General features: G+C 40.1%; 1 protein-coding gene across 3 annotated transcripts in view; it reads left to right on the top strand.

The window, feature by feature from the left end:
• Positions 1–13,540, top strand: part of ptk2aa (protein tyrosine kinase 2aa) — a 62,795-nt gene that overhangs the window by 3,024 nt on the left and 46,231 nt on the right. The window contains exons 1-2 of one of the 3 annotated variants that reach the window (XM_032535452.1): positions 6,692–6,927; positions 12,024–12,050. The exons of 1 other annotated variant lie outside the window; for it this stretch is intronic. In XM_032535452.1, coding sequence (XP_032391343.1) covers positions 6,909–6,927; positions 12,024–12,050 — 46 coding nt within the window. In that variant the 5' untranslated portion in view covers positions 6,692–6,908. Of the gene's footprint in view, positions 1–6,691; positions 6,928–12,023; positions 12,051–13,540 lie in introns of those variants that run through there. One more of the 3 variants, XM_032535457.1, reaches the window with a different exon arrangement.

Here is a 13,540-nt window from a genome sequence, read left to right as displayed (position 1 = left end):
GTGTGTGTGTTTCTGTTTCTGTGTGTGTATAAATTGCAGAGCAGTGCAGGAGGCCTGTATTTATAGAAACACTTGACTACACTCAGAGATCTTGCAGGAGCAGTTCATTACGTTGCAGAGAACTCTACTGTTTGTAGTCCATTTTCTCTTTTTATGTCCTGCAAGTTTGATACTCTGTTGTAGTCCAAACTTTTCTATTCTTTGCCTACATCTACTATATATTCTACTCAAGTTTGTTCTATGCTAGACTGATGGGCAGACAGAGACCGAAAAATGTAGAGTAACAAAGCCAACAGTCTAGTGTCAGTAGATTGCAGTATGTGATTGACTCAATGACTCAAACTAGTAATAGCAATCACTGCAGACACTGTGTGTGTGTGTGTTTGTGTGTGTGTGTGTGTCCTTAAAATGTGTGTCATGAGGATTTCATGATACCACATGAAATAAGTTCTCTGGAGGGTAAAACAACTCTTCCTTCAGTTTTCAGTTTGAGCTTCTTTCTTTTTCTTATTAAAAAAAAGTTGCTTGCTGTTTTCCTAGCAAACATGGTGGAAGTGATTGGCTATTTCACACTCTGTAAATACTTGCAACTATGTGGAGGTCTGAGCTGTTTTCTAACATCTTGCTAAAGTGTATGAATGCTATTTTCAAACTTACCTCTGGAATGAAAAATCATGAATGAAGTTAAATTGAGCAAATGGGTTTCTTTGTTTTGGAGTTTCACCAGTGACTTCATGTGGAAGTTTGACTTCCTGTGTGTGTGTGTGTGTGTGTGTGTGTGTGTGTGTGTGTGTGTGTGTGTGTGTGTGTGTGTGTGTGTGTGTGTGTGTGTGTGTGTGTGTGTGTGTGTGTGTGTGTGTGTGTGTGTGTGTGTGTGTGTGTGTGTGAGAGTGTGTGTGAGTGAGAGAGTGTGTTAGTGTGTTAGTGTGTGTAAGTGTAAGCGCTGGCTTGTAGGTGTCCTATAAATTTAGCTTCTATCTTCCGTTGAACTTATTTCCCTGCGTCCTCCCGTATGTGGATTCAGCTGTGAAGGAAAAGGAGTATGTGTTTTTTGGAGACGGGGGGCTGAATGGAGGTCCATTCCCTTTTGCTTTTGGGTTGGTTGCATTCAAAAAGCAGCCCCCACACCCCTCTATGTAAACAAACACACACTCACACACAGGGTACTTACTGTACATCCTAACGCATGCTGCGTCCCTCAGGAGTTGAAAGGAAAACACCTTCTTCCTCTCAGCCGCAGCAACACCGTGCGTGCGTGCGTGCGTGCGTGCGTGTGTGTGTGTGTGCGCGCGCGTGTGTGTGAGATAATGACTGTGTTTACCCAAGATAACATGACTGAACACTGTCTTGGTTTTGTTGGTTAAAAATATCTTGTGCTCATTATAACTGTAGCGATATGTGTGTGCATTCTTGCGTTTGTGTGTTAGGTAATTAAGGAATTTTACAATGAGACAATAATACCCAAATGGTGTATCTGTCATGCAGTTATGTTATTGCGTGTTTGCCATCTTCAGTATTTATTTATTGCAGTGATTTGAATTGGGGCTGATTTTTCTTTTTCTTTTTTTTCTTCTCTTCTTTAATGGATCAATTTTCAATCCATTATTTGTTCAGGGCCAGTGGTCAAAAACTCTGCATTGTGCTCTGTTCAAACACACAACAACATTGTGAGTAATATAATACAGCGGTTGTATTAAGTAATGACGATATAGGACATACCTTTTGAGAGTCTCTGCCAGCAGCTATCAAACTTTCCAAACATTTTGAAAATAATTTACTGACTTGCTGTTGTGGGCCAGCCATTTCAGAGAAGAAATCTGCAGAATATTGCATACTAATGACATCGATGTTGGTAACCTGAAACTATGTTACAGCTCCTGTAAGGTTTAAATTCCTTAAACAATGTAACTTGATTGTGTATGTGTGTGAGGATGGATTTATTTTAATCTGTATTTACTATAGTGGCAGGAAATTACATCTTAGTTAATGACTCGTCCCTCCTTGGGGCGTGCGCACACACACACACGCACACACACACACACACACGCACACTCACATTTAGAGCGAGCTATCTTCTGTCATTGGTGCACCACATCCACTAGTGATGAATGGAACTGGAGCACAGCAATTTGTGTGTGTGTGTGTGTCTGTGTGTGTGTGTGTGTGTGTGTGTGTGTCTGTTTGTGTGTAGACTGACTCCTTGACTCAACCAAAATGACTTAACTAACTAATGGCCGCTCATGTTTTGTTAGTTTTCTCAAAGCGAAGCAGTGACTGAACTGCATACTAGCAAAGAACAATTACAACCACAGATATTGTAAATAAGTTAAGTTGTGTGTGGGTGTGCGTGCGGACAGTCAGTGTAATTACATTGCAGTGACTGTGAGTCAGAGAGGGGGAGAGAGAGAAAGAAGTAATTGTTGGGCTTTGCCATATAGACACAGAGAATAAAGAGGTGGGAGGAGGAGAAAACTGGGTGGAGAAAAAATGAGAAATAGAAACGATGAGACAAGAAGAAACTGTCCCAAGATAAATAGATCCCTGTTTATAAAAACATAAAAAGTGTTGTGTGTGTGTGTGTGTGTGTGTGTGTGTGTGTGTGTGTGTGTGTGTGTGTGTGTGTGTGTGGAAAACGTATCATTACTGGTCATGAATCAATCCTCTTTTAGCTTCATCGGTAGCCTAGGTGGTATGTTTCATACTGTGCCTGTCCATTTGTTCAGCTGTCTACTTATATGTCTCAGACATCCAATAAACTTTGTTCAAACAATAAAAAATACACAGATTGAAATAGTTAAAGGAATAGTTTGACATTTTGGGAAATATGTTTTTTTGTTATACGAGTTATATGAGAAGATTAATAACACTAACATCTGGTCGCTAAATAAGAAGCTACTGCCTGCAGCTGGTTAGCCGATCTTAGTATTAAGTCTAACCAGGCTCTGTCCACAGGTAAGAAGATCTGCCTACAACACCCGCACCTAAAAGCACTCACTAACACGTTATATCTAATTTTGATTCATTTTGTACAAAAACCGACCTGGTTTTACTGGCCGAACTGAGAAGCTGTCATTGGACGCCGTTTGGGAAAGGCCAGGCACCTTAAAAAAAACCCAATCTGGCAGGTGATTGTTGTTTTGAGTGAACAGGCGCGGCTGTCACACGCACACCTAAACCACGCCTGTCACTGCCAGTAGCTTAGACGCTGATTGGTGTGCTAATCTAGTTAATTAGGTTGGAACCTGGCAAGATGGAATTTCGCGTGACATGTTATCCTGTGATTCTCACCTAATCTGGTGAAGTTGCGAGAACCCAGCTGGCGTGCGAGGTAACTAATTATTGGCTATGGGCGCAGTAACTTTCACTGGCAATGTGTCCTTTTTACACTTTCTTTTTTGTACGCGTTAAACAAACAATACGTAACTAGTTAATTACAAATGATATCACATGATCCCAACAGATCCAAGTGGAAGGAATGCAAAATCAGAATGCTTATACTTTTTTGAACATTCAATCAAACCAAAATCAAAGTGTTTCATAATAACCTGTATGGTGGCTGAGTATTTACTAACTAACTTAAACTTTTGTTTTCTCTTAGGCCAGAGACTCTTTGCAATGTTTAAAGACAATAAAGGAAATAAAGGGGATAGAGAGGGAATGAGACCAAGGCAGACATCAGTGTCTGCTCGGCCAATCATATGACCTCATCTCTTCTCTAGATTCATGCACAGTCACACACCCACAAAAACACAGTCATAATAGAATACACACACACACACCACACTATACAACACACCACACACACCACACTCACACATATCAGCACAGAGATCAGCAGTGAACACCTGATATGAGCCAAAGGTATGACATCACACACACACACACACCACACACCACACACACACACACACACACACACACACACACACATACACACATACACACACTGTGGTACCATAAACTAGTGTTGCTGAGGTCAGATGTGGGTATAATGCCACAGTGTGTGTATGTCTGTGTGATTAGTCACCAGTGGGGAGTTCTCCTGTAACAAAGGTGCATTGAAGAATATTCTTGAATCTTAGTCTGCAAGATGTTTTTCTTCTGTTTTTAAATGTCAAACAATGCAAACACTAGAAAACTGGCATAGGCTGATGTTAAAAAAAAAAAAAAATGAATTAAATGTCAACTGATGTGAAGTTTTTTTTTTTGTAGTTGGAAGCTGATCTGGCATGATCGTTTATGGTAAATTCTTTGGAGTTTTGCTATTAGATTGGTCGTTTGTTTACTTTGTAACTGTAACTTATGGATGGAATTGGAGGATTAAAAAAAAAAATGTTTCTGATGTTCAGGCAAAGTAGAGAATAACAATAACCCTGGCAGACCCAGTGGCAACTATATTAAAGAAAAAACGCGCAGTGTCAGCAGCTCTCGGACCATTCTATGAAACGTCGCTTCAAAATGCATTACCACCAGGGGGCAATGTTAACCCACCAACTCATAAAGCAGGGGTGTGTGTGTGTGTGTGTGTGTGTGTGTGTGGTTTGTGTGTGTTTGTGTGTGTGTGTGTGTGTGTGTGTGTGTGTGTGTGTGTGTTGTGTGTGTGTGTGTGTGTGTGTGTGTGTGTGTGTGTGTGTGTGTGTGTGTGTGTGTGTGTGTGTGTGTGTGTGTGTGTGTGTGTGTGTGTGTGTGTGTGTGTGTGTGTGTGTGTGTGTGTGTGTGGTGTGTGTGTGGGTGTGTGTGTGTGTGTGTGTGTGTGTGTGTGTGTGTGTGTGTGTGTGTGTGGTGTTGTGTTGTGTGTGTGTGTGTGTGTGTGTGTGGTTGTGTTGGTTTTCTTGGCCTACTAATCCAGTGGCCTATTAATCTGCTTTCCTCCTGATCAACTCTGGTCTCCTCTGTCTGCTTTTTTGCTTGCTTGTGTGTGCAAGAGAGGGCTTCGTGGCTCATTCATACTCAATATAATGTGACATACTGGTTGATAATTTCAAGAATAAGTGACAGCCAAGTGATTTTTATGGCACTCTGAGAGCACATTTATGGTCCATATCTGCAAGCAGTGGAAAACGGCCATAGATAGGACAGTTCCAGCAATAACAGATTTCTGCCTTTGGGACACGCATGTTCGTTCATGCTCTCAAATGTTGATATCTTATGTGTCTTATGAGACTTCTCTAGACAAAACATCGGATGACATCTCTTACACACTTATTTTTAAGTTTTTGTTGTTTTAACCAACATTGTCTGACATCTTTAGAATCCGGTTTATATAGTTTTATTAGTCTAGGAGTAAGTTATATGTTTGAAAATACTGAAAACGCCAGAGATTGCAGAGTGCATCTGACTGTTCTGGTTGTTTCACTACATACTGTGATCATTACAAGTCATGAAATGGTGTATGTATGACACCCCAATCTGAATGCCCTTATTGGCACGTTATCAAGACGCGTACTCGTTTAGCATGTATATCAATGCCGTTTGGCCTCCATTGACTTACATTACCTTGCGATTGCGTGTAAAGTTACGCCGTAGCAAGTATGAACGAATGAAAATCCGTGTAGGGAGGTTGGTCGGGGTGGTGAATGGGTAAAACACAGGACTTTCACCCAGGAGACCAGGGACTGTGTGCCACGTGTCACGTTTCCTTGTCCCGTGCGTCACGTTTCCTGAACTCAACCGTCTTTTTCATCATTTAATAAAGTCAACCCTGTTCTTCTATTCCTAAACTCAACCGTAGCTTTCTTCTTGTCATAACACATTCTTCTTGCAATACAAGTGACACATAACAAGATAACACACCAAGTGGCGTGTATGTGTAGGCCGCTGTATACAGCGTAGACATACATGCAAATAGCTCAAAATGCGTACAGATAACATGCCACTTGGCTTAAAAAAGTTGGCGTGCAGATTTACGTGTCAGGATGCCATGTTGGCATGGACCAAACATAATTCCTATAACTTATTTCCCGTGTTTTTTAACAATCATGTATTCTTTATTGGTTTTATAAAATTATTAGTGTCATGATTTGAGCCTATAGTGAGTAAACTATTCTATCTCAAAATCTTGGTAAAATTAGTTTAGGGTTAATTTGTTTTTTTCTATTTCCCTGTGTGTGATTTGATTACAGTGTAACTGGATTAAATGTGCACCCCTCAAAACAAAGTCAGTGGAACAATTGATTTTTCCCTTTTTTTTTTGTGCTGAAGATTGATGATTTCTGTAGGACAACATTGACTTGAGAACACTGCATTATGACTAATTGAGTAGCTCCACAGGGGTGTATTTCTGTCAGCGTAGCAGACTAGCCAAAGGCAACACAGCTCACACTCTTCTCCGTCTCTCTCTTATGTCATTCTCAGCTCTTTCCCCTATATTATTTTCTCCTCACTTTCTCTTTTCCCCCATATTGTTCCTGTTTTATACTTCTTTCCTCACTGTTTCTCACTTCTTCTCATGAAGTTGTTGCATCATTTCTTATTTCTTTATCCCAACCCTTCTGTTGTCTCTCCCTCCTCACTTGCTTTCCCTCTGAGTCCTGTACATCTGGCTCCCTCTCTCCTGGGAGACAAAGACACCCCCTCCTCCTTCCTCCTGTTCTCTCTTTTATCTCCCTCCCCCATTTCAGTCATAGGCTGTCTACTACCCCTCGCTCTCTCCCAACCTCCTTCCCTCCCCTACTCTACTCCCACTCATGCTGCTGTGTATCTGTCAGTGTTACTAGCAGTAGTTGTAGTAGTAGAGGGAGGAGGAGGCTGGGTTGTAAGCTTAAGCCAACCTTAGCACATTAGCTAACTCCGTAATGAACTGAGCTCAACGCTAGAGCCCAAAGACCACAGAAGCCTGGGATTTTGGCTTTTCCCAATTTAGCTGTCTGTCAGGGAGGATTAGACTTCTCTTCTCTTTGGAACTTTAAATGGAAGGACTATACCATGGTAAGATTTTAAACAGGAGTTGTGTTGGAAATTGTGATGAGTATGTGTGTGTGTTTAAAAATTTGTAAATGAGCAGCATTTAGTTTTTATTCTGTTGCCTCTAAACTCAAAATAGTTGTTTGTGTGTGGGCAATACATTTGTATGTACCGTATCTGAACACACTGTATCTGGAAAGGTTCCACGAGTATGAATTGAAAAGAATTATTGATAAATGCAAAACAGCTGTAGTTTTAAAAGTGATGATGTCCATGGGGATGAGGAGGAAGAAGAGACATTTTTTAGACCAGATGATTGAGTAATTGATAAAATAAATGGCATGATGAAGTTAACTACTTCAATATTTGAAGTGTTTTGTTTAGCATCTGCCACCCTTTTATGGGATTATTGTGTTTGGATGTGAAAAAGGAGATGTATGTGTTTGGTTGACTGTATGTAGGAGGCTTTAACTTGTAGTGTGTGTGTGTGTGTGTGTGTGTGTGTGTGTGTGTGTGTGTGTGTGTGTGTGTGTGTGTGGGAAGCAATATGTGAGATTATGTGTGTTTGTCAAATGAGTGGGTTTGTGTTTGAATTCAAGTGTGCATCCTTCGGTAGAGTGTTGCCCATGGGGCTTAGCGCGTTGTGTGGGTATGTTGTAAATGTAGGCATGAAGTAACAATCCTCCTGCGGCATTTTTGTTTCTAGGTTAAATCATCTATATTTCAGTATGTTTTAATATTTCGATCTTGTTTCAAAATTGATAAAAAAAATTGCTAAACAACAAGCATAGCTACACACACACATGCACATCCTCCAACAATGCTTTCCTAAGTTTCTGTTTCTTTCTTGCCGGCACAGCCATGATGATAGTCAGCTGGTTCCTGAATGGGCATATATGTGCTATGCGGTTAAGCAATTTGTTACATCGCGAGACCTGATATCACGCAATACTACCTGATTACCTCGAAAAAAGCACAGACATTTAAAGAAATGGACCAACAGATCCCATGGCACTGGACAGAGACCAGAGAAGGATATTGGAAGCCCTTTTCTGGTGTGTGCTGAGCGTTACTGCACAGCCTCCAACTGAGCTTGCCAACGTAGATGTGACGTGAGCAACGTGTCTGAAAGTTGTAAGTCTTCTGTTAGCTGTGCCAAGAGAAATCTCAATTATTCAGAATCTTGCCGAGATGGTTAGCAAAGGTATATGTTAGGGGATAACACAGGCTAATAATTGTTAACTAAAATGCAAATTAACATTATTAAACCTAAACAGCCAATGTCAGTCGAAACTGTCTGCAAGCTACTCCTGACAACACGGTGATTTGACTATGCGACAGAAAGTCTCTTTGTTATGACACTATTGTTTATTTTTACAAAAACGCCTGCTACAAAGCCATAATGTGAGGTACTAGGTAATGGAGCCTTTTATACACTGTCGTTTTTCTTTAGAAATTAAAAATAGACATCTAAAGTTTTTAAAACGCTTCAGATGTAAAGTTATTTGCTGTCAAAGTGGCGCCAAAATGAATGGCAGTTAATGGAATACTAATGGCGGGTGAGTGCTTGGTAGCATTAAAATGGCGCCATAGGAGCTACGCTTTGTGGATTTTTGCTTACCCCCTCGGAAAAAAGTGCTATAACCATTCCAATGTCTCCAAAACTGTTCAATTAAGGTAAATTAAGCTAAAAAACGGCATAGTTCCCCTTTTAAGCTGACACTTTTTTAGATGACTGATCCTTTGTTTGCGAGGAGGAGGAGGTACACAAGAGAGTGCACTTATAAAAAGTAACCTTAAGTTAGGTCTGTTTTATTTATATATCCTAAAATCACAAATTTGGCTCAGAGGGCTTTATAATCTATATAACATAGAACATCCTCAGTCCACATCAGTGTTCAGTATTCATTCTTTAGCCTTTTAAACCAGTTTCCTAGTGTTTGCGCTCATATAAAATGAAAGAAAAATTTAATGTTTAATGTTTAATTTTCTTCTTACTCCAAAAACACGTTTTCAGTGCATGTATATATTTTGAAACCCACAACAGGGAATGTAATTGAATTGGTCATTGATGTCAGATGTGTTTTTGATTTATTTAAAAAAAGCAAATTAGTTTTTATTTAGATCATACGCCATCTCACTGTTTTATTTGTCCTAAATCTGTTGGGATGAATTATACAAAGTGTATCTGGTCTGAGTGTGATACGTTAACATGTGTGCTGCTCCAGTAAGCCAGTTAGCTTTAGCACTGCACCTGAACTATATACACTTGAGTGAATGTGTGTGTCACAGAGTGTGTGCGCTTTTGCAGATAAATGTGTATGAGCAGTCATGCGTATTCGTGACCTTATTATTTTGCGCGTGTGTGTGTGTGTGTGTGTGTGTGTGTGCGTGTGCGTGTGCGCTCGCATGTGTGTGTGCATGCATTTTATCTTGTATTTCAGTGACAGATTTTTGGAATAATTACTCTGTTTATCTGAATGTAAATAATGAGAAAAACTATTTGAACAAAAAACAAATATATTTTCAAGGACAAAAACATTCCGTGTGTGTGTGTGTGTGTGTGTTTGTGTTTGTTATTATATGCATTTTTATGTAAATGTCTGCCAGGTGTGATTGGTGCCTGAGGGGCTATGTTGTTGCATCGTAAGACTGCACGCTCCAGTAATGCCCCATTGTCCAGAGGGACACACACACACACACACACACACACACACACACACACACACACACACACACACACACACACACACACACACACACACACACACACACACACACACACACAGAGGTGTGTGCCAGCTCAGCTTTAACCTTTAGACACAGCAGCGATGCAGAAGAGCTGACTGCTCTCATCAGGTTTAATTCAGTTGGTTTTTGCTGAAGTGTTAATTTATTAGGAGATTTTTTAACATTGTCTTACCTGTCATGGCCCAATTCGACATAATGCTTGGCAAAGAACCGTCCTGCTGTTCGAGATGTGTTTTGAGAAGAGATGCATTTACATCGAGCAAGTTGTCAGATAAAACTCAATTTAGATGTACAAATTGAAACTGGAAATGTATCACCGAAAATATTAACAATGTATTTGCATTTTGTTAAGTTAAGAAGTTCTCAGAGCATATTATGCAAAAATTGTACTTAAGATGTCATTGGGAATTGTCGATAGTTGTCTTACTGTAATGGTGTCCATTTGAATTTCATCGCCACGACCATGAACCCACACACCAACTTTAGGGTCCTGGTTTCATATTTCAAAGGGTTTGTCGATAATATACACATCATGAGTCACCTTTCTGGTATTTCCTTTTGGTGTGTGGGTTTTCTTACCATTACATCATTTTTGTTGACAACCCTGCTGTCATTTTACCGGGTGTGTGGGTGTGTGTGTGTGTGTGTGTGTGTGTGTGTGTGTGTGTGTGTGTGTGTGTGTGCATCAAGGTGTCTCAAGCACTTAGGCACTTATCCTCCTGACCTTCTGCACGTAGCCATCTATCTGCTCTAACTGGGTGTGATAGGTCTGGGTGTCAAGTTTTTAAAGAGCTTCTCCTGAGCTTCCTGTGGGAGTCTGGGAGCTGCAGTATCAATGTAGTGGAGTGTACTAAGCCGTTCAATAATCAGAGTAGGAGTTGAAAGTAGGAGGAGAGTACTTTCAACTTAAAACTAAATAGTAGTCCCACAAATAAAATGCCATTGAGTACTCACTTTTACAGTTACAAAATTATTCTTAGTTTTAGAAGTATTTAAATGCAGAGTCACCTGAGAAATGTTGTTTTGTCATTTAGCCATTAAACAACTGTGTAAATCTCCTACTGACCAAAAAACTGAATTCCTGCTAGAGCTTTTATTTCCTCTCGCAAAATAAAGACTCAAAATATTAAAGAGTGAGCAGCCCACTTGTCTAAGGCTAGAATTGTGGTTCTGTAGAGAAGGGAACAGCTGTAACGATACACCAAACCCACGATTTGGTTCGTATCACAATTTTTTTTTTCTGCCACAAGGCATCGTTTTATCATTGATTGCATGCCACTTTGCAACACAGTTATACAACAGAGACCTTATTTATTGATCTTGGTAGATTTCAACATCAATCGAGCCAACACCAAAGATTCTTTGTACCTTAAAATAATGTTTCCAAAATTGTTTCAGAGGTTTATTGACCACGAATGATAAGAATAATGGTATAGGTAATGGAAAATTCTGCTTCCAACCTGTAGGAGGGCCGAAGAGGATAAGTGCTTTGGTGCCTACTGTAAAGGTGCTGGTTGACAAGTAGCTAATGCTTGGTCTGTAACGTTACTTCTTTCTTGGTAGGTAACATAAGATTACAACATCTTTCTACACGCTCAGTTATTTTTAGTAGGACTGTTTTAATCCCGGTTCACAACTCTGGGCTACCACAAATTAATCGGTAACGTTAACTGTATAGATAGACATGTAATCTAATGGTTATTAAGCCCGCTAGCACACCCCTGTCTGTCTGCCTCACTCTCCCGGCACTGCAAGGCTTCAGTTGAGCTGACAACAGGCCCGGGAACACATCCATGGTCAGCCGGCAGCCAGCTAGCAGCCAGCTAGCAGCCAGCACTTGGCTAACTCCGGTGCTCAGGACACTAACGGCAGTTTATTTAACCGTTGGGAAACAGACCCAGGCACCCAAGTAAGAACTTTGGCCAAATAACGTTACACCTCCGTTAACTAAAATGCCAACGCAAAAGAGGCCCAAGGGATTGGGTATCCGGCATAAATTAGTGAAATACGGTGGATTTTCTGGTGGCAACGGAGCAATCCCGGAAGTGGAACGTCAAGAACTACTGTCCTCCCCTCACAGCATGAACGCACAAACATTTACCAGTCAGCTTGTTAGTCTAACAAATAAAGCTTCAGCACATCTCCTGGGGGTAAATCATGTAAATAACAATGGGATAATGATTTTTTTTTTTTTTTTTTTCCCAAATCAATCTATATTACAAGTAAGATAAAGTAACTTATCTGAGAACACCTGCTATGGGACTTTAAAGCTTAATTAAATTGTTTGTTCTGACCTGATGATTTTTGTTATTCAGTGGCTCATAATCAAACACACCAGCCAACTCTATTTTTTTCTGTTTCTCTTGCAGATATTTCCAGGATTGCCTATTACACAGGTGAGTAGCTGACCCTCAGTGTTTTGTACGCACCTGCCACAGCACTGCTAATCTCTCAGCGGCTTCTTCACTCACACATTCAGAGTTTGTAGCAACTTAAGTGTGATCAGGTCACCACAATAGATGAGGAGCACTAGTGTGAAACTCCATTAAATAGCCGTGGGAATAGTTTAATAAGACAATATCACATTGACCACTTACTAGCCTTTTGTTTTGTTTCTGCAGCTTTTAACCATGTCTTCACTAGCTAATTAAATTTGTCTCAGTTGTCATGGAGTTGGTTCAGTTGTCGTCATGTGACCGAAGTTTCACATTTTAAATCATGTGACGACAACTAAGCCAACGCCATGACGTCTGAGCCCACATGGGTGAAGACTAGGGGTGGGAATCAACAGGCCCCACAATACAATATTATAACTGTACTTACCGGTATGTCACAATAACATATTATTGCGATTTTAAACATTGAGATTTATTGCAACACATTACTTGCATCTATTTTTTAGTAAAGACCACGAGACACAGTTGAAATCTCCGGAAATGTAAATTAGTAGTAAGTAAGTGGACCTGGAGTTAAGGTTATTTTGTCAAAGATAAACACTTTTATTTCGTATTATATTGTTTTATGAATGAACAAGTATGCGTATAAGATGAATTGAGGAGAAACTAAATTAAATGCAACTCTTAATGTTGAAAAATTGCTTTTCAAAAAGTCTGAACATGCTCAGGGCTAAATCATATGAATTATGAATCAGTCATGGCGTCATGCCCTGAAAGAAGGCCTTGCTGGCCAGTTATATCAGAGGAATTAAGTTTCCCGTGTCCTGCAATTTTCATCTGTTGCCAGCTGGGAGGAAGCAAGAGAATAACAATGGAATTTTCAATACAGAAGCAAAGTTGGACAGGATGTTCAAGGTGTGTGTGTGTGTGTGTGTGTGTGTGTGTGTGTGTGTGTGTGTGTGGTGTGTGTTGTGTGTGGTGTGTGTGTGTGTGTGTGTGTGTGTGTGTGTGTGTGTGTGTGTGTGTGTGTGTGTGTGTGTGTGTGTGTGTGTGTGTGTGTGTGTGTGTGTGTGTGTGTGTGTGTGTGTGTGTGTGTGGTGTGTGTGTTGAGCTTAAATAAAATGATGTTTGCTCCTTCACGCCTTAAGTCATGCCTTTAAGGTGTGGGATTGGACCACTGACAATCTATTTATTGGATTAGCAAGGCCAGAGGGGATGCATTCATCAGTGCAAGTCATAGCACAACTTGGATAGATTACATTAAACTTTTGATGCAAACAACTACTTGACTCAGACACAGAAAGAAATGGAATTGTTCCTCCTCTAGGTCAAAGAAATTATAACAGAATAACACGTCACCCTGCAAATAAATATCTTTTCAATAATTCAATAGTTTTGTTAATTTTTCAAATTAAAAAATGTAAAACCTCCCCTGCAAACATTATTGATACATCCCTCCATCCACATACATGTGTGCTTAATTTTTTTTT

This window comes from Etheostoma spectabile, chromosome 14, assembly GCF_008692095.1.
Source record: "Etheostoma spectabile isolate EspeVRDwgs_2016 chromosome 14, UIUC_Espe_1.0, whole genome shotgun sequence".
NCBI lineage: Eukaryota > Metazoa > Chordata > Actinopteri > Perciformes > Percidae > Etheostoma > Etheostoma spectabile.
Note: the sequence above shows the minus strand (reverse complement) of the source record. Positions and strands in the feature narration are given on the sequence as shown.